This window comes from Drosophila kikkawai, chromosome 2L (assembly GCF_030179895.1).
Source record: "Drosophila kikkawai strain 14028-0561.14 chromosome 2L, DkikHiC1v2, whole genome shotgun sequence".
Lineage (NCBI taxonomy): Eukaryota > Metazoa > Arthropoda > Insecta > Diptera > Drosophilidae > Drosophila > Drosophila kikkawai.
Window position 1 is genome coordinate 21,004,240 of NC_091728.1, and position 16,808 is coordinate 21,021,047.

The window sequence follows — 16,808 nt, forward strand, 5'->3', positions numbered from 1 at the left end:
GTGGAGTTTTTAATATATTATCTTAAAAGGGCCTTATATTTTTAAGATACAATTTTAACAAGGTAGTTCTATGGTGTATGCCTAAATTTAGTTATTTTCTTCGCCTATTTAATCCACAAATATTAAGATGTGATTGACTTGAGGAGGAAATTTTTGAGTTTGTCGATTCTCGTTCGAAAGTGAAGAAGTCATTTTCAATGTCAATGAAATGAAAATATTGATTTAAAGTCCCTAAAGTGCCATTAGCTTAGTTCCTTTTAGTGGCATCTGAAAGCTAAAAACCTAATGGTTGGTATGAGTCATATTCATATTTTCCAAAATTTTTCAAAATATTAAATTTCGTTCTTGGAAATTTTAGAATTCCTGCAATAACTGGGACTTGATTTTGGTATACTAGTTGATTTCTATACTTATATTCTTATTCTCATTAGTATCTCTCTATCACTAGCTTAATAATAAATTAAATCATACTACAATTGCTCCACTTCGATTTGCAAATCCGCTGAAAAGACATACATATCCCGGCGCCTGGCAAAGAGCAGCTCCTGCCGTTTGGGATGAGTGGCCAACGAGTGAACAACACCGCCATTATCACCTACAAAGACAGAAAATCATTAATTCAAAAAGCTACCAACCAACCACAACCTCCTTACTGATTCGAATACGTTGGAGAACTTTGCCCTCGAGCAGGTCCCAGATCAGAGCATCGCCGTCACTGGACCCGGACACAATGTGGGCATCGTTGGCCAGTATTCCGCACTCGATGTGATAGTCATCTCCCCGGTGGCCCTTGTATTCGGATAGCAAGCCTCCCGTCTCACAGTCCAGCAGTCGCACCACGCTATCCTGGCAGCCAGCCACCAGGCACTGCTCGTCGCGCGTTTGACCCAGATAGGTGATGGGTTCGCCCACCTTGTCGCAGGTGAGTTCACCCACACGGATATCGTAGGTCCGCACACAGCCGTCCAGGGAGGCAGCATAGATCTTGTTCTCGTTGGTCAGCACAGTGGTGATGCAATCGCGAGCCTCTTTCATCACCTGGACGGGATCTAGGCGTCGTGTTCGGATGTCCCAGCACATGACGGCATTGTCCCGGCCGCCGGAAATGGCCACCGAAGAGTCCTCGTTGAAGCAAACGCAGCGAACGCCGCCGGCATGGCCACGCAGGCGTCTTACAGGGGTTCCTAAGTGATCAATTAAACGTTAATATAAGTAGCTGGAGTTAGAGCTTGGAGTCTCTCACCTGTGGACACGTCCCAGTAGATAATGCTCTTATCCAGGCTGGCAGAGACAATGTAGCTGCTCTCACAGCTGCCCGCAGCATCGGTCACCTCGTCCGCATGTCCACCGTAGGTTTTGAGAAGTAATCCCGACCCCGGGTTCCACAGTTTTATCTTCTTGTCAGAGCCACAGCTCAAGCAATAGGTGCCGTCAACTAAGGAAATTGCAATAGATATTGTAATTTCAAGAATCTTTAACTTTATTTAACTTTCCCTATTTAATTATTTAAGTTAAGTAAAAGAGAAGATTTATTCACTTACCATTGTAGCGCACAGCTCGAACTGCTCCTTGCTTGCAGTCAATCGTGGTTTTTACATTAAAATTGGCAAAAGTCGGCATGCTATTTAATTAAAAATAAATATAAAACGTAAACAATTAAATGGTGTGACCACCTTGCTTGTATTTATTATTATATATCGATAGGCAGTTTTTTATATATCGATATTAACCATGCACGGCGCCATTTTAGAGATTTAAAATACTTCCAGCTCGAGTAACAATTTAAATAATTTAAAAAATTACTACATATATTCACAGGGTATTTGTACACAAAAATACATTTTTTTTGTGTTTTTACTTTTTATTTTTAATTTTTTAACGGGGTAAATTTTAAATTTGGTTTACATAAATTAACTGAATAAACTTCAAATATAATTGCCAATAAAATGGAAAGGAATTTTAAATTTTGTTCACATAAGTTATCTGAAAAAACGCGAAAAATAATCGCCAATTAACTGGAAAGCATTGGACGATCCTGCAGTATCCTGCAGAGTCTGTGCCGCACGATCATAGCTCTGTCGGGCGATTGAAGTTGGCTGCATATTTGCGTTACTGGTAACCTGTTCAAGGATAAATTCAGTTTGAGTACCTTTGGACGCAAGTTTTTTCAGAACCGATTTTTTGGCCTTCTTCTTCATAGCTATAGTTTTCTTAGTTCCTCTGATCTTTTCGTCTTTTACCCCAGGTTCTTTAATCTTGCACTGTTTGTTTGCATTCATTAACGCAATTCTTGCGGACCTTCTCAAAACCTTAGTAGGGGGACATTGAGTTTGTTCCTCAGAAACAGAACCTTGATTTTGTTCCTGGGCAATTGGAATGATAATGTCCTCAGAAACATTACAATTTGTAACTTGATTCTGGTAATTGCAAAGGGTTTTATCCTCCTGATATTCCATTACATGAATATTCTGGTTAGTGGGAAGACTATTCAACGCCTGATTTTGTTCCTGGGCATTTGGAATGACAATTTCCTGAGAAACAGAACATTGATTTCGTTCCTGTGCATTTGGAATGACGATGTCCTGAGAAACTGAATACTTTTTTCGTTCCTGGCCATTTGAAATACAAATTTCCACAGAAACATGGCCTGCTGTAACTGGATTCTGGTTATTCGAAAGTGTATTTTCCTGCTGATATTCCATTACATTAATATTCTGGATAGTGGGAAGACTATGCACCGTCTGATTTTGTTCCTGGGCATTTGACATGTTAATGTCCTCAGAAACCGAATATGGTGTTTGTTCCTGAGCATTTGGAATAATAATGTCCTCAAAAACCGAATATTGATTTAGATCCTGGCCATTTGTAACTGGATTTTGGTTATTGGAAAGGATATTTTCCTGATGATACTCCATTACATCAATATTTGGGTCAGTAAGAAGAGCCTGCATCGCCTGACGCTTTCTAGCATTCATATTCGCAATTCTTTCCGACCTCCTGAAATCTGAGAACGCAGAATTTATATTTAAATCCTCGTTGTCCTGATTCTCTACCTCCATGTATTCAATTGCATTAATATCACAAGGAGTATCTGCATTTTGATTTCGATCCTGGTTAGTGGAACGTCCAGCGGAACTACCAGAGATTCGTGGGCTTACAATAGCTGTTCTTGGGTCTAAGCGGGCAGTTTTTCTTTGGTCAAGTGTGGACTTTCTTGAAACGGGCGGCATTTTTGTATATAATACTTAGAAAAGTATATTTTAAAATTGTAGCAAATATATCCGAAGCTTGTAAAATGTGAGAGAGTCTCAGCCTGAATGACTGCTGACAATACGATCTAAATTATGTATATGAAAAAGCCTCCTTTGGAATCGGTGAGACAAACTAAATATTCAATAATTTTCCCAATTTGTGCATCTTACTAATTGTGTTTGCCGGTTTTATAATGAAATTAAATGACTATAATAAAATAAGTTAAGCGATACCTAAACCATATTATATATAGTATAGTAGATAAATAAACCAAATTTACTAAATAACGTGATAGATTTCAAATTCCACAGATAATTAGGAGCTTTACAACACTTTTTGGAACAAAGCCAATGACGAAACAATCGATAGTGCAATCGATAGTGGCATCGACTGTTTGCCAGCTCCATTACACCCCCACCCCCCATTGAATAACGTAAACACAACACAACGCAATTATATCGTCGGAATTTTACCTGGTTTTCACCTGGCCCGCCGCGTATCTAAACCCACTTAATTAGCGCCAAATTACAGCGGAAATAATGCTTACATTAAATCGAATCGAATTCGCTGAGATACTTTGGGATTTCGGGTCGACAAGTGCAACTGCGTGTCAAGTGGAAATCCGCTGAAGGGGGTGGCGACAGCGGCTGCAGAGACAAGAATAAAAACAAAAACAAGTGACGATTGAAAGGTGCGAGAAACTCACCTGCCCCCGTGAGCCCCATTACTGATGACGTGGATGGCGAAGGACACAGGATATATACATTATTTTTCGCAGCAACTGCACTACACTCGCGCGCATACACACACACACACACATGCAAGCACATGCAGAAAACCAGTTGTTTGCCGTTTTGGTGTTGTTGTTGCAAATAAGAAGTGCAAGTGAAGCGCAGCAGCAAAAATCCTGCTCTTAAGTACAAACGAAAAAGGCGAAAAAAAATAAGCAAAAAGGGCCGAAGGTGCGCGACAACGACAAAAAGTTGTTTGTCAACTTGTTGCCAATGTTGCAGCCACAAAGTGGCTGTACAAACGGCAGCACCAACAGCCAATCGCCAGTGGCCATTGTGCATCCGACAAATCCAGGCAGCGGCAGCAGGATAATAACGAGCTCGGTATCGGGCTAGGAACAGGTGGAAAAAGGCGTAAGCTGTGCCCTAACTTGGCCAATTGCTCGATTTTTAATTGATTTATGTTTTTGCTTTTACCAAAATATTTAGAAGAAGCTTTAAAACAAGCTAGTAACAGGTGGAAAATTAAGGTAGGACTCCTAAGAGCTACTCGGGTAAGTTGCAACACATACCGATTAAGTCTTGTATTAAACCTTATTTTCTTCCAAGAAAATCTCGTTAAAGAGGCTAAAAACAGGACACAGAAATTAGCAAGGCTTTCAAGCTGCATATTTGGGTAGGTTTGTTATCTTATTTATTGATATTGTTACTTATTTTCCACTTTTTTTAGGTACACAAATAATGCCGATTTAGGATAAAGAAAAGAGTCTAAAGAAAGAGATATCCGGCTTAAAAAATATCGCAGAAAGCATTTACTGAATATCATAGATACACGAACAATTAAAAGTAAGTAGTAACACCTTATCTAAATCCAAATCTTTTTAATATATTCCTGTGTTTTTTCAGGCATTTGAAACTTGGCAGTCCACGAATACAACTATATCCTTCAGGACACTAAAACCTACCGGCTATAGTATATAACCGTCCCCCACAAAAAAAAAAAAAAAAAACATGTCGACGATTACTAGAAGTGCCAGTGCTAGTCCCATGGCCCTGAATGGCATTATTGATGCCAGCTTGTTCCCGCTAAAGTCCACCTCCGATGTCGTCAATCTCTTTCGTCGCGCTTTGACCTCCGGCATCGAGCCCGATCTTACCCTCCTCTCCATTGTGGTTGGCTACATAGAGCTATCGCTGACGACGGGAGAGGCTGCTGCCCAGGCCGCTCAAGCAGCCGCCGCCGCTGCAGCTACAGCGGCAGCAGGTGACATCAGTCAAAACGCGACAGGTGTGTGTTTAACCAATCATCATTTACCGGTCGCGTTTACCGTTAACCATTTATCAAAGGGGGAAACCAGTTAAAGCGGAAACGAAAGGGCAGACAAATTGGGAAACGCGTTTTAAGGGTCCTTGTTTGGGATTAAGGTTGAAGCTGAAGAGAAGGCCCTATTTAACAGGAGGGATGTCTTTACGTTTTACACAATTAATTGTTTTAAAAGTCTTAAGTTTTTCTGTCGTAATTAGGGAGGGCTGTCAATATTAATATATCGATGTAGTAGCAATAGTTGATCTGGAAGCCACATAAATTGATATAATTATAATAGAATATAATCATAAAATTTTCTTCCAATTACCAAAAAATACAGGTGGAAATGATGTAATCATGGGCAACAGCGTTCCCTTCCCGGTGGTGACACACGAACTGATCGCCGGGCTATATAAAAAGTTCCAAACGATTCTGTCCGTGGTGGAAAAGCCAAAACCGCATCGCCAGGCCACTCGGGAGGTGATCAAAAAAGTGTCGGACGTGATTTGGAACTCGCTGATCCGGAGCAGCTACAAGGATAGGGCCCACCTGCAAAACCTCTACAGTTACCTGTCCGGCAACAAGTTGGACTGCTTCGGCGTTGCTCTGGCTGTGGTGGCGGGCTGCCAGTTGCTTGGATACAAGGATGTGCGCCTGGCCATTTCGGAGGATCATGCCTGGGTGGTGTTTGGCCAGAAGCGAGTGGAGACCATCGAGGTGACGTGGCACGGCAAGGGCAGTGAGGATAAGCGTGGCCAGGACATACGGCCCGGTATCGAATCAGGATCATGGCTCTATTTGGGCGGACTGGCGGTGATCTGTGAACGAGGAATGGAAGTGGCGGCCATTTGTGCCGCTCTAAATATCTCGCTGACCTCGAACAGCGACTGCGTGGAGGTGGCCGACTTGCAGCAGCAGCTTTTGTGGCTGCTCTACGACCTGGGCCATCTTAAGCGCTATCCCATGGCGCTGGGCACATTGGGCGAGCTGGAGGAGATCCATCGCACCCATCCGAGCATCGGTTGCGAGCAGCTGTACCGCGAGGCAATCGATTCGGCGAGAACACACTATCGCAATCACCATGTCTATCCGTATACGTACCAGGGAAACTACTACAATCGATTGCTCAAGTACCGAGATGCCTTCGCTGCGTGGGCCAATGCGGCGGATGTGATCCGCTTGTATACGTATCAGTGCCGGGATGACGAGGAGATTTACAAGGAGCTGCTGGACATCGCCAACGAGCTGATACCGTATGTCATGAAAACCGAGAGTTCGGGCCACTCGGCAAGGAGTATCCTGCGAGATGCCGAAGTTTTTGCCAATCTTCTGCGATTCTATGACGGCATATGTCAGTGGGAAGAGGACAGCTTAACGCCCATCCTGCATATCGGTTGGGCCAAGCCGCTGGTTAATAATATCACCAAGTTTGACTATGACATCAGATCCCAGGTGGTCATCAAGTTGCCCGAGGATCTCGAGGCGGAACAAGCCAAGGCTGAACAGGAGGCTAAGGAGTCAAGGGAAGCAGCAGCTGTGGCATCTGGGGGATCCTCGGAAGCGGCTGAGGGAATTAACAACAACAATACGGTGGTTAAAAAGGAAGAGGTATGACTTTAAAGCTTTATTATTCATTTAAACCGAAAAAAATTGTGTGTTCTTACTCTTTATAGAAAGCAAAGAACTCGGAGTTGCCCACAACTCTGGCCGATCTAACAGCCGCTTGTGGCGAAAAGATTCTTAATCCCGACTTTCTACTTCAGGGCGGTGGTCAGCCCTTTGCCGATCAGAAACAACACCAGCAACAATCGTCTGGTGGAGGTGGAGGCGATGCCGACACAACAGAGCCCCACAACAACAACAATAACAATAATAGCAAAAGCAATAACAACAACAATCATAATAATACAGAAAAAAAGGAGGCTACACTAAACACAACAAGCAACGGAAGTGGAAACTCTGTCCAATTACCAGTTTCCAGCGACACTCGCACAGCCCAACAAGAAGCTAAGCCCGAGAACACCAGCGACGACTACGATCCCTTCGAGATAATGCTTAAGAAACCCGTGATCACACTGTACAGCCAGAAGATGAAGGGCCTGAAGGATCTGCTGCTGGCCGAGAAGCTTAATACACACGCTATTTCGCTTCAAGTCACCGCCCAGTCAGTGGCCTCGAGAAAAGTTCGCGGAGTGGAGAAGCACTCGGCCACGATTTCGGCCACAATTACAGCAATTTCTTCGAGTGACAGTTTACTGAGTGGTGGTGTTGGTGCCGCCGCTGGAGGAGGTGGGGTGAGTGGAGCAAGCGCCACTGGCAGATCATCATCCCCAGGAGGTGATTCTATAGCCGCCTCACGTCCCAAGCGAACGCGTCGTGAGTAAATCTTGTTGTTGGGAAAAATTCCCTATTAATCCATGATGTCTGTGTAAGTTAAAGGGGTGGCTCGATTTCATTTGATGAAAAAACACACAGAAGCACAAACTAGTTTTTTGGCCAAGGATTTTTTGAGGTTTTAATAGTTTTTTTTAATGTTGAAAACCAGAACTTGAATTAAAAACGTAAAAGATTTCCAGATTATTAAAAGCTCGAAGCCACCCCAAGAAAGGTAACCAAGTGTATATCTATATATATCGATTTATATGTATAGATTTATATGCTATCCATATTTTTGATGTTCGGTGTGTATTTATGTAGTTCGTAAGTGCAAAATGAACGTTAGAGAACGCCTAGCGTTTTAAAAAAGAAAACAAAAATGTAAGTGTAACATGCCCCGCAAACACACACGAATTAATAAGTTATTCTAAGTATTTATATAGCGTATTTTTTAGCTGTTATAGTTTTTCTCTTTTTTTATTTATTGCTACAACAACTATGTAAGTCTCTTACCCTCCAAACTTTTTTTTAATAATCGTTTAAGCGAAACTTTATTGGTGCTCCTTCTTCGAAAACAAAAAAACAGATAGAAATCCGGTTAACCGAAATCGAAAATAGTAACTAAACTTGGTATATTTATGTATTTACTTTAAAGCATTTTATTGAGGCTAAGCTGTTTAATTTTACTCTACACCTATGTATATCCTGTAATATTTAAGAAAAGGCAAAACTTTGTTACGACTTTTGACTTGAAGTTAAACAAAAACAACAACAACCCGAATGGTAAACAAATGAAATACATATTTAACACTTCCTCTATATATGTGATACAACACTTTTTCTAGAAAAGCTTTCATATAATATCTTAAAAAACTAAATAGAATTATCCACTCTCCACTCACACACATTGTAAGCGACAAAAAGGGGCTACAGTGTCTGACCCAAGACCTTATAATATCAAGATGCATAACGTTCAGTTTCATTTGAATGGCCATAGGCAAACAAAAATGGCGTGTCTCGTTACTCATCTTGTTATTATAGGATTTTTGATCTAATAACAGACCCTTGTTTATCCCTAAACCAGTCCAATATATGACTTACATGACCTATAACTTGTCACCCCATTTATGTAGCTACAGCAATTATAAACAAACTCGGAGCTTGTAACAAATTGTTAAATGATGATAATAATTGCATTGAATTTAATTTGATTTGTGCGTAGACAGAGAAAGAGAGATGGAGAGAGAGCAACTGTGATGAATAATAATGTTTAGAAGAGAAGAGAGAAATGAGGAGTGAAGGTGGTGAGCCCGAGACAACACACAAATCTGAAAAACAAATATTACTAACCAAGTGTATATGGTGTTTTATTCCTCAAATATAACATTAGCAGACTTGAAAGAAAACAAAACAAAAAATCAAAACCAACTATTTAATTATGTAGATTTGCAAGCAGCAGCAACTAAATATGTTAAACGTTGAACTACAGTTATATGTGTAAAAACATAAATGTAAACTTTAGATACTTAAACAAACAACAACAAGAACAACAATAACAAAGGAAGATATATACATATATATATATATTTTGGCATACAAAATTTTTAACATTAAGCAAGAGTTGAAGAAGTATTAAGAAATATTTTTTATTTTCATTACATTTTTGGACAGCACTAAATCCAAAAAAGATAAAAAAAAACCGAAAGTTCGCTATGCAATAAATCAAAAGGCAACGCAACAACAGCAACAATATGCAGAACCTATAAACATTTAACACATAACATATATATATATTTATTAATGTTAAAATAAACTACCATTTTTGCTCTAATTGTTTAAAATAGCCAACCAGCAACAACAGTTAAATATTGAAATGTAGCCTAAAATCCAAAATGCTCAAAATAATCCTTTTAGCTTCGAAAGTCAAATAATAGCCAACCGTAAAAATGTTAAACAAATCATTAAATGCTTAAAAACAACAACAAAAGTGTGAACTCTTTATGAACCTGAGAAATATTTAACTAATTTGGGTAAAAAAAATTGCAAAATAAGATTTATTAGTTTTGGGAATATATTAGCCTTTTAAATTGGTTAAAAAAATAAGTAAGAAGAAAATTTAATCAATATAGAATAATGCATATTTCAATTGTGATTAAATTTGATTGCTTTCCCAAAATTTTAAAAGTATTTCTTTTTAAGCTTGACATACACAATATTAAATTAAATTCGGTCGGGTTTTACTCACATATTCTGCAAGCTTTCAATAATTTTCTAAACTTAATTTTTTTAATTGTGCATTTATTTTCGATTTAAGCAAAACATTAGGAGTGCTATATAGTAAAACCCTATGGAGCTGTCAAATCTTTAATGAAATTTCTAATTAATGCGCCAGTGTCATAATACTGTTACCAAATCTGGCTAGTTTATAGCCAAATTTAAGAGAATTGCCTTGGCAGTGTGACCAGGTTTACTGGTTGACGTTTGCTTGCCTTTGTTGTTTTGTTTGGATTTTTAAGTCATTGTTTTGACAGCCCCACTACAAGTGACTAGGCATCATTTTGGCATAAAAAAAACAGCGTCAAACTTTAAAATCTCCTTGAATTAATCTAAAAACATACAAAATGTCTGGACCGGAGAAAGAAAAGGAGAAGGAGAAGGAGGAGACCAACAACAAAAGCGAGGACCTTGGTCTCCTGGAAGAGGACGACGAGTTTGAAGAGTTTCCCGCTGAAGGTGAGCATTGCTTTTTGATTGGCGAATCCCGGAGCTCACACAATCGGCATTTTTGTTGCAGATTTCAAAGTCGGGGACGATGAGGAGGAGCTGAATGTGTGGGAGGACAACTGGGACGACGACAACGTGGAGGACGACTTCAGCCAGCAGCTGAAGGCGCATCTCGAGAACAAGAAGATGGAGACGTAGTAGTAACCCGGCGCCCCTCCGTTCAGTCCTAACCAATAAAAAACGAGCTGAGCTGTTTGCAGTTTTAGAATAAAATCGGTATATTTAGTGCTAACCTAATGCCACTTGCTGTTTTCCCCGAGTATGATTTCGAGATTCTCACACAAAATACCGCGCAGTTCTTCCTGTTTTTCGATTTGCTCGGCCAGAGCCTCATTTTCGTTCTGCAGTTCTGTCACCGCTTTACCCCGGCCTTCGATATCGGTTTCCCGCTGTTCGATGTGTTCCTGGGCCTCTTTGGATTCCGTCTTGTGTTTTTCCCTTAGTTGCTGAATCTGCTGCTTTTCGTCGAGGAGCAGCTTCTTCCCTGCCTCAGCCTCCTTGAGGGCCTTTTGATTTCGAGCCTCCAGGGCGGGTAACTGCTTGCGCAATACCTCCAGTTGCTTGGTGTTCTTCTTGTAGTCTTCCAACTGGGATAATGTCAGCAAGGGAGTTGCCTTTTCCAGGGCCACGACGATCTGCTGGCTGTCCTCGATCAAGCTGCGTTGGCTATCGATTATCTGCTCAGTGCTGGCCAGCTCCTTTTTGCAACTCTCGACGTGTAATATCGTGCTCTGGATTTGCCTACCGATCAATGGAATGGTAAATAAGATATTGAGCCATTTTTTCTTGGAATCACTCACTTCTTTAGTTCCAGAACTTGGTTTTCCTCCACCACCAGCTGCTCCCAGTGCTTGATGCGCTTGTTCAGTTCATTCTCCTGCTGCTCATAGTGTTCCAAGCCATTTTCCTGCTCGCTGGTGCTTTTCTTTTGCCGGGCAAGCTTCGTCTTGGTCTCGTGCAGTTCCGCCTTCAACTTGTTGATCTCGAGCTTGCAAGCTTCCATGTCCGCTGTTATGGTGGCTACAGTCTTTTTATGCTGCTCCAACTCCCTCTGCTTGACTTTGATCTCGGCCAACAATGTGTCCCGGGCCTTGATACCCTGCTCAACGGGTCCCAGGACATCCTTTTTGAACAGATTGTAGTAGGCAAGAAAGTTGAACAGGTAGTCTAAGGTGCTTAGCGTCTTTCTGGTGGCTAACAATTACAATGGGTTTATAAAAGGTTTCAAAAGTTGGCTTCAAAAAGAATAAGATCGCTATGGCTAATTGCAAACCTGGCTTGATCAAGTCCATGTAGAGGTACGTCTTGTTGGGAAATGACAATTTCACGATGCTCTCTATTTGGCGGCACAGGTGGATGAGGAAGACCCGCGTCTCCCGCGACTGGTCAATAGTCTCGCTGCCCAGCTTAAACGGTGGCTCCACTCGAAAACCGAAGCATCGCAGATAGTGAACAAAGATCTTGGTGAGACATCCCACAGTGGGTTTGACCAAATCGCTATGGCTGATGATCAGGTCGGGTATCAATCGGGTGCTCTGCGACAATATGAGGTTGATATCCGAATCCAACGCCATTGTATCGAATTTAATTGATTTAAGTTTCCTCAGTTTTGAAAATGGATGCCTAAAATTCAATAGCTTGGCTGAGTGTGACCAGAGGGGCATGTCCCGTATAATCCTGAGACTCATAATTTCTATGCCCTTTCCAACACTTAATTTATCGGTTAAATATTTAAAATTTGTAAACGTTAAGAAAGTGTTTTAGCATTAAATAAGATTAAATGGAAACTAATTTAATATAATTTAATAAAAATTATATACATTGTAGTTCTTAATAATACAATTTGTTTAAGTGCCCAGAGCGCGGTTTGAGCCAACGTTGCCATGGATTTGTTTGATTTCCTCAGTTTAATGTTTGCCTTTATCCCGTGAAAACTCAGCAAAATGGCTTCCTCCAGCGCCGTAGAAGATGAACACCTTACGGACTCTGACTTGACCGATGATGAGGGTAAAGAATTTACTCAAGTATTACCCAAAATAATCTTGAAATCAATAAATCCCAGAGCGCAGCGTTGAGCCGCGCCAGGAGGAGCTGCGTCCAGAGACTCCGAAGCCGTCCTACAGCGACGAGGAACTGCACCAGCTGGTGGGCTATATACAGCGCATGAGTGTCCTGAGTGGGCTGGATCACCGGGATTGGCACGAGGGTACCCTCGACATCATTCGTCGCTGGTTGCTGGAGGTGAATGAACCCCTGCTGACCGTATATTATGATCAGGATGTATTGTCCGCTTGCCTGGGCATCCCTTCCGTCTGCGTCTCGGATTCAAGCTACTTTCGGCGGGAGCTGAACGAGATTTTCAGTGTGGAGTGTTTCCATGACGAGGTCAATTTTGGCACCCTGACCAGCGATGTGGATGGCTGCATGATGGGGTTATTGGAACGCCTATACGTTCCCTTTTTTCGGAACTATCGGGATTGGAATGCAACGGTGCGGAATCGATTCTGCTCTAGTCTGGATAGATTCCTGGCATTCCTAACGGGAACGCATCATCAGATCTCGGGAGTGGCTGTGTTGTATGTGCCCTATGTGATCAAGGAACTGGGTGCAGGACCCGTGGAGAGGCAGCTGGTGATGAGTCTGGAGGGTATTGCCTTGTACTGGACCACTCAGATTCGTACTTTGCTAGAGGATCGTACCCTGATGGTTCCTCATGATCTAGCCACTGTGCGGGATGAGTTTGAGTTCTGGGAATATCGATGTAAGTTCAAGTATATTTCCTAAAATAGCTGTGCCACGATTTAGATATTTTTCCAGATGAAGTTCTTCAGGGAATCAATGACCAACTGGCTCAATCGGATGTCCAGAAAGTATTAAAGGTTCTCCATCATGCCCATTCCGTTCACATGCCCCAAATGGATCAGCTAATCGAACGGGCCAAACAGGAGCTGCTTCAGTCCCTGTCCAACATTAAGTACCTTCATCTGCTGATTGGGCCCTGCTCCAAAATCGATTTGGCTCCAAGTCCTGATGATTTGCCCAAGCTCTTACCCCGGATTATCCACCTGATACGTTTTATTTGGTTAAATTCGGAATACTACAATACCCCGGAGCTTATAGCGGGACTATTTCGGAATTTGAGTAATCAAATCATAAGGTAATTGGGTAACTTATCATAATTTAAAGTGACTTTCTACTATTCTCAACAGATTTTGCACCGAACAAACCAAAGTTGAGGAGATTCTAGCGGGCAAGTCCCGCTTTGGCATTAAAATGTGCAACATGGCCATCGATAGCTGTCAGGTTTACAAGGGAATCTATGGGGCAATGTCCAAAGGATGTGAGCCCGCTTGGGTGTTGGATGAGGGTATAATTTTCAACCATATAGATGCCTTTGTGGAGCGCCTAAATGATGTGATTGACATTTGTGAATCGATGATTGTGTTTGGCCGTTTGGATGAAAATGGGAGCATACCCCAGCCCGCTTTTGGCGGCACTTGTGGCGAGGAGATGGAGCAGATATCCGAAAATGTGGAGCAACAGTTTCTCACCACTTTAAAGCAACTGCAGAGTAGCTCTCAAGCATACATCTTGAATGTGCATCGCTCGGATTGGTACGAGCAGGTTGCCAGCTTTCGCAGAAGCATGCAAAAGCTAGAGGAGACTGTCCAGCGTCTGATCTTCAATGTTTTCCAACATGTGTCTAATGTGGAAGAGACCCTGGAGGCTCTGCAATCCATGCTCTTCTACTCCTACCGCCAAAGGGGCACTCTTAGGAAAACCTATTTGCGACACGTGAGCAAGTTGTGGAGGATGTTCTCCCAGGAAATGGATTCCACATCGAGAAAACTGCTGGAGGAGCGACGACAAGAGTCGTGGCTACCCAAGTACGCATCCAGGTCCCTGAACTATCGCATTAATTTGGAACGCTTGACCTGGTTAAGGGATCGCCTCAAGAGCGCCGAGTGGCTGCCACCGGTTAAGGAGTCCTCTCCAGCTTTGGCCAAATTCGATTCACTGCGCCATGAGTTTGACAAGGCAACGCGACAGGCTTACGAGGATTGGGTGGCCAAGAGTTGCGGTTGGTCCAGCGATCTCTTCCAGCGTTTGGATCGCTACCTGATAGTGCGAAGTAAGAAACCCAAGGGTTTGCTTGAGTGCAATATAGATATGTCTGTCCTGGAGCTGTGCGAGCAGGCTCAGCACTTTGAAAAGCTAGGTTTTGCCATTCCCAAGACCCTGACGAAGCTCTACGAAAGGCACGATATAACCAGATCCCTGTTCAATCGCGTAATCCAACTTTGCCTTAGTCACAATCGCATTTTGACCGTCTTAACAGAGAGAGAAAGGAAACTATTCCGACCACTGATCCAAGCCTGCGATCGCCAGCTGGCCCCTGGCATATTCAAGATTACCTATGGCTCTGATCTCAGCGAGGACTTCTTCGAGGATGGTAACGAGTTCCTGGATAAATTCCAGGAAATTGTTCACATTTTTAAGCGGGCCAATCGAGGGATGGCCAGGAGCTGTGAGAAGATCTGTGACACTTGTCTGCTCCACTTTGCCTTTGTTGGGGCCGTTGATATAACCGTGTTCCAAAAGCAGTTGTCCAGCAAGCTGAGCTCATCTGGTGACATCCTGAGGAGATACTATAGCAACATAGTGGAGCTTCTGTGTGCCTTCAGTAGGCAGTTTCAATCGGTGGAGGATGAGGTAGGTTGGCCAGCTTTCTACTTCTCGAGCTTACAATGTATTATTTCTTAGATATCACAGGAGTGGATAGCCTATGTAAATGATCTGGATGACATGCTGGCCAGTTCTCTAATGACCAGTGCTCGCGGTTCCTTGACCAAGCTCTACGAAGCTTTACATTGCGACGAGGATATGGCACCAGTTCCCATAATAGTCCTCGAATCGGATGTTAAGGATGGCTGCATCACCTTTACTCCCCACATGGATGCCATCGGGGAGATGATGAATGGAATCATTGACAGCATTCGCAGCATGTTGGATCAGTTCCCCCGATTGGGCTATAAATTAAAGCTACCCAAGGAGAAGCAGCGTCAGGGATTTGCTGCTGTATTTCGCGAGGATCAGGAATGTTCGGAATTAATGAGAAGCATTCAAGCGGAGATCGTCAGGCAGCGGGCGGAAATGACTAAGTATGAGGAGCACTGGAACAAACATCGTGTTCTTTGGGAGACCACCGAGGAGGGGTTCCGACAGCGTCTGTTGTCAAGTTCCCGCACAGCGGGAGTCTTTGAGGGTGGCATCGAGCACTATAGTGCTCTGGCGGATGATGTATCCTTTGAGGATGCCATTACGAATGTATACTTTGTGCTGGTCAATCAGAATGCTCTAAAGAGCACCATCCTGGATTGGATTGAAAAGTGGCAGGCGCTCAATATTAAAATGCTGCTGGATCAAGCTAGCAATTGGATGAGAGGTGGGTTGTCCTGTATCCTGTTTGGTGTTATCCTTAGTGTCTTTATTTTGTAGCCACCTACATTTATATGAGACGCAATGAGAGGAATGTAATGAAGGTTCCTCGAACTCTTCGGGAGACAGCGGCTGCCAAACAATTGCTCGAAAAACTCTTTAAGGAAGTTCCTTTATGGCAAATCGGCTTTACTCCTATGCTGGAACTCTTTGTGCTCCTCCACAAATACAGGGTGCAGCTGACGGAGAAGACTCACCAGCAGGTGATTGGTTTAGAGTCATCATGGCTGCATTATCTTCAAATCTTGGGCGAAGCTGATGAAATGCTGGACAATGAGGCGAGTGAAATCCATGTGGAATTGGCTAAACATGGGGAAAATTTCAAGTTGATATTGAAAGAGTTTCTTGAAGATTTTTTCTCTAAATTACCCAAGAAATAAAAATATATATTTTTATCAATAATAAAACAAATTAAATTTTTGAAATCCCAACCTCTCACTTGTGTTTGCTTTAAGCTCGTTTTTATCCCATTCCACTTAGAAAATGCAAATTAGATATGTAATTCCACACGACTGCGCCCGTTTTTTTCTGCTCATTTTTCATTAGAAAGGAAAAGCTGTTAAAGTAAAAAACCGCAAATAGGCTTAAATCCCAGTGTAATTAAGTTGGGTGGTTCATTGGGCATTGATATGCGGTTTGGGGTAATTAATCGCTGTGCTCCAACGCCTCTGTGGGTGTCAATTGTGGTGAGAAATCGGATATAGGAAATACGGATTTAGTATCCTAATCATAAGTGAGTATTTTTCCCACGATGATATTATTTTAAAAGAAAGAAATATATATATTTAAATAGTTACTTTTCTTCTACTTTTACTCATTTTTATCTACTTGTGATGTCATAACTTTTTACCTCTGTGTCC

General features: G+C 42.2%; 6 protein-coding genes across 7 annotated transcripts; 3 read left to right on the forward strand and 3 right to left on the reverse strand.

Annotated features, from left to right (window-relative positions):
* Nucleotides 1–20: 20 nt before the first annotated feature.
* On the reverse strand, nt 21–1,677 carry LOC108072548 (WD repeat domain-containing protein 83). The gene is made up of 4 exons (XM_017163722.3): nt 1,542–1,677; nt 1,244–1,435; nt 654–1,184; nt 21–595 (listed from the first exon to the last, which is right to left on the reverse strand). The coding sequence occupies exons 1-4, from the start codon at nt 1,618–1,620 to the stop codon at nt 471–473; spliced, it is 927 nt and encodes a 308-aa protein (XP_017019211.1). The 5' UTR covers nt 1,621–1,677; the 3' UTR covers nt 21–470.
* Nucleotides 1,678–1,811: 134 nt separating this feature from the next.
* On the reverse strand, nt 1,812–3,338 carry LOC138929645 (uncharacterized). Its single transcript, XM_070289055.1, has 2 exons — nt 3,054–3,338; nt 1,812–3,004 (listed from the first exon to the last, which is right to left on the reverse strand). Exon 2 carries the CDS (start codon nt 2,973–2,975, stop codon nt 1,980–1,982), a length of 996 nt encoding a protein of 331 aa, XP_070145156.1. The 5' UTR covers nt 2,976–3,004; nt 3,054–3,338; the 3' UTR covers nt 1,812–1,979.
* Nucleotides 3,339–3,585: 247 nt separating this feature from the next.
* Mnn1 (menin 1) lies at nt 3,586–8,419 on the forward strand. Of its 2 annotated transcripts, XM_017163810.3 has the most exons (7): nt 3,586–4,397; nt 4,473–4,537; nt 4,593–4,659; nt 4,714–4,829; nt 4,890–5,271; nt 5,630–6,897; nt 6,963–8,419. In XM_017163810.3, the coding sequence occupies exons 5-7, from the start codon at nt 4,995–4,997 to the stop codon at nt 7,671–7,673; spliced, it is 2,256 nt and encodes a 751-aa protein (XP_017019299.1). In that variant the 5' UTR covers nt 3,586–4,397; nt 4,473–4,537; nt 4,593–4,659; nt 4,714–4,829; nt 4,890–4,994; the 3' UTR covers nt 7,674–8,419. The 2 variants fall into 2 exon arrangements, with proteins under 2 accessions (XP_017019299.1, XP_070145155.1); XM_070289054.1 differs by lacking the exon at nt 4,593–4,659 and having other exon boundaries at nt 3,594–4,397.
* A 1,767-nt stretch (nt 8,420–10,186) lies between these two features.
* Nucleotides 10,187–10,686, forward strand: Sem1 (Suppressor of exocyst mutations 1). Its single transcript, XM_017163656.3, has 2 exons — nt 10,187–10,398; nt 10,460–10,686. The coding sequence occupies exons 1-2, from the start codon at nt 10,287–10,289 to the stop codon at nt 10,585–10,587; spliced, it is 240 nt and encodes a 79-aa protein (XP_017019145.1). The 5' UTR covers nt 10,187–10,286; the 3' UTR covers nt 10,588–10,686.
* Nucleotides 10,643–12,110, reverse strand: Nuf2. Its single transcript, XM_017163655.3, has 3 exons — nt 11,723–12,110; nt 11,250–11,643; nt 10,643–11,190 (listed from the first exon to the last, which is right to left on the reverse strand). The coding sequence occupies exons 1-3, from the start codon at nt 12,021–12,023 to the stop codon at nt 10,683–10,685; spliced, it is 1,203 nt and encodes a 400-aa protein (XP_017019144.3). The 5' UTR covers nt 12,024–12,110; the 3' UTR covers nt 10,643–10,682.
* Nucleotides 12,111–12,392: 282 nt separating this feature from the next.
* Nucleotides 12,393–16,328, forward strand: LOC108072515 (dynein axonemal heavy chain 2). Its single transcript, XM_017163685.3, has 6 exons — nt 12,393–12,456; nt 12,512–13,210; nt 13,267–13,606; nt 13,659–15,162; nt 15,214–15,895; nt 15,949–16,328. The coding sequence occupies exons 1-6, from the start codon at nt 12,393–12,395 to the stop codon at nt 16,326–16,328; spliced, it is 3,669 nt and encodes a 1,222-aa protein (XP_017019174.1).
* Nucleotides 16,329–16,808: the final 480 nt, after the last annotated feature.

Coding starts and splice junctions, on each gene's coding strand:
- LOC108072548 (XM_017163722.3), bottom strand. CDS start 1,620: ATGCCGACTTTTGCCAATTTTAATGTAAAAACCACGATTGACTGCAAG. Junction 1,436..1,541: donor TCGAGCTGTGCGCTACAATG/GTAAGTGAATAA, acceptor CAATTTCCTTAG/TTGACGGCACCTATTGCTTG. Junction 596..653: donor TCTCCAACGTATTCGAATCA/GTAAGGAGGTTG, acceptor CTGTCTTTGTAG/GTGATAATGGCGGTGTTGTT.
- LOC138929645 (XM_070289055.1), bottom strand. CDS start 2,975: ATGAATGCTAGAAAGCGTCAGGCGATGCAGGCTCTTCTTACTGACCCA.
- Mnn1 (XM_017163810.3), top strand. CDS start 4,995: ATGTCGACGATTACTAGAAGTGCCAGTGCTAGTCCCATGGCCCTGAAT. Junction 5,272..5,629: donor CATCAGTCAAAACGCGACAG/GTGTGTGTTTAA, acceptor CAAAAAATACAG/GTGGAAATGATGTAATCATG. Junction 6,898..6,962: donor CGGTGGTTAAAAAGGAAGAG/GTATGACTTTAA, acceptor TACTCTTTATAG/AAAGCAAAGAACTCGGAGTT.
- Sem1 (XM_017163656.3), top strand. CDS start 10,287: ATGTCTGGACCGGAGAAAGAAAAGGAGAAGGAGAAGGAGGAGACCAAC. Junction 10,399..10,459: donor TGAAGAGTTTCCCGCTGAAG/GTGAGCATTGCT, acceptor TTTTTGTTGCAG/ATTTCAAAGTCGGGGACGAT.
- Nuf2 (XM_017163655.3), bottom strand. CDS start 12,023: ATGGCGTTGGATTCGGATATCAACCTCATATTGTCGCAGAGCACCCGA. Junction 11,644..11,722: donor CATGGACTTGATCAAGCCAG/GTTTGCAATTAG, acceptor TGTAATTGTTAG/CCACCAGAAAGACGCTAAGC. Junction 11,191..11,249: donor CAAGTTCTGGAACTAAAGAA/GTGAGTGATTCC, acceptor ATTGATCGGTAG/GCAAATCCAGAGCACGATAT.
- LOC108072515 (XM_017163685.3), top strand. CDS start 12,393: ATGGCTTCCTCCAGCGCCGTAGAAGATGAACACCTTACGGACTCTGAC. Junction 13,211..13,266: donor TGAGTTCTGGGAATATCGAT/GTAAGTTCAAGT, acceptor ATATTTTTCCAG/ATGAAGTTCTTCAGGGAATC. Junction 15,896..15,948: donor AGCTAGCAATTGGATGAGAG/GTGGGTTGTCCT, acceptor TTTATTTTGTAG/CCACCTACATTTATATGAGA.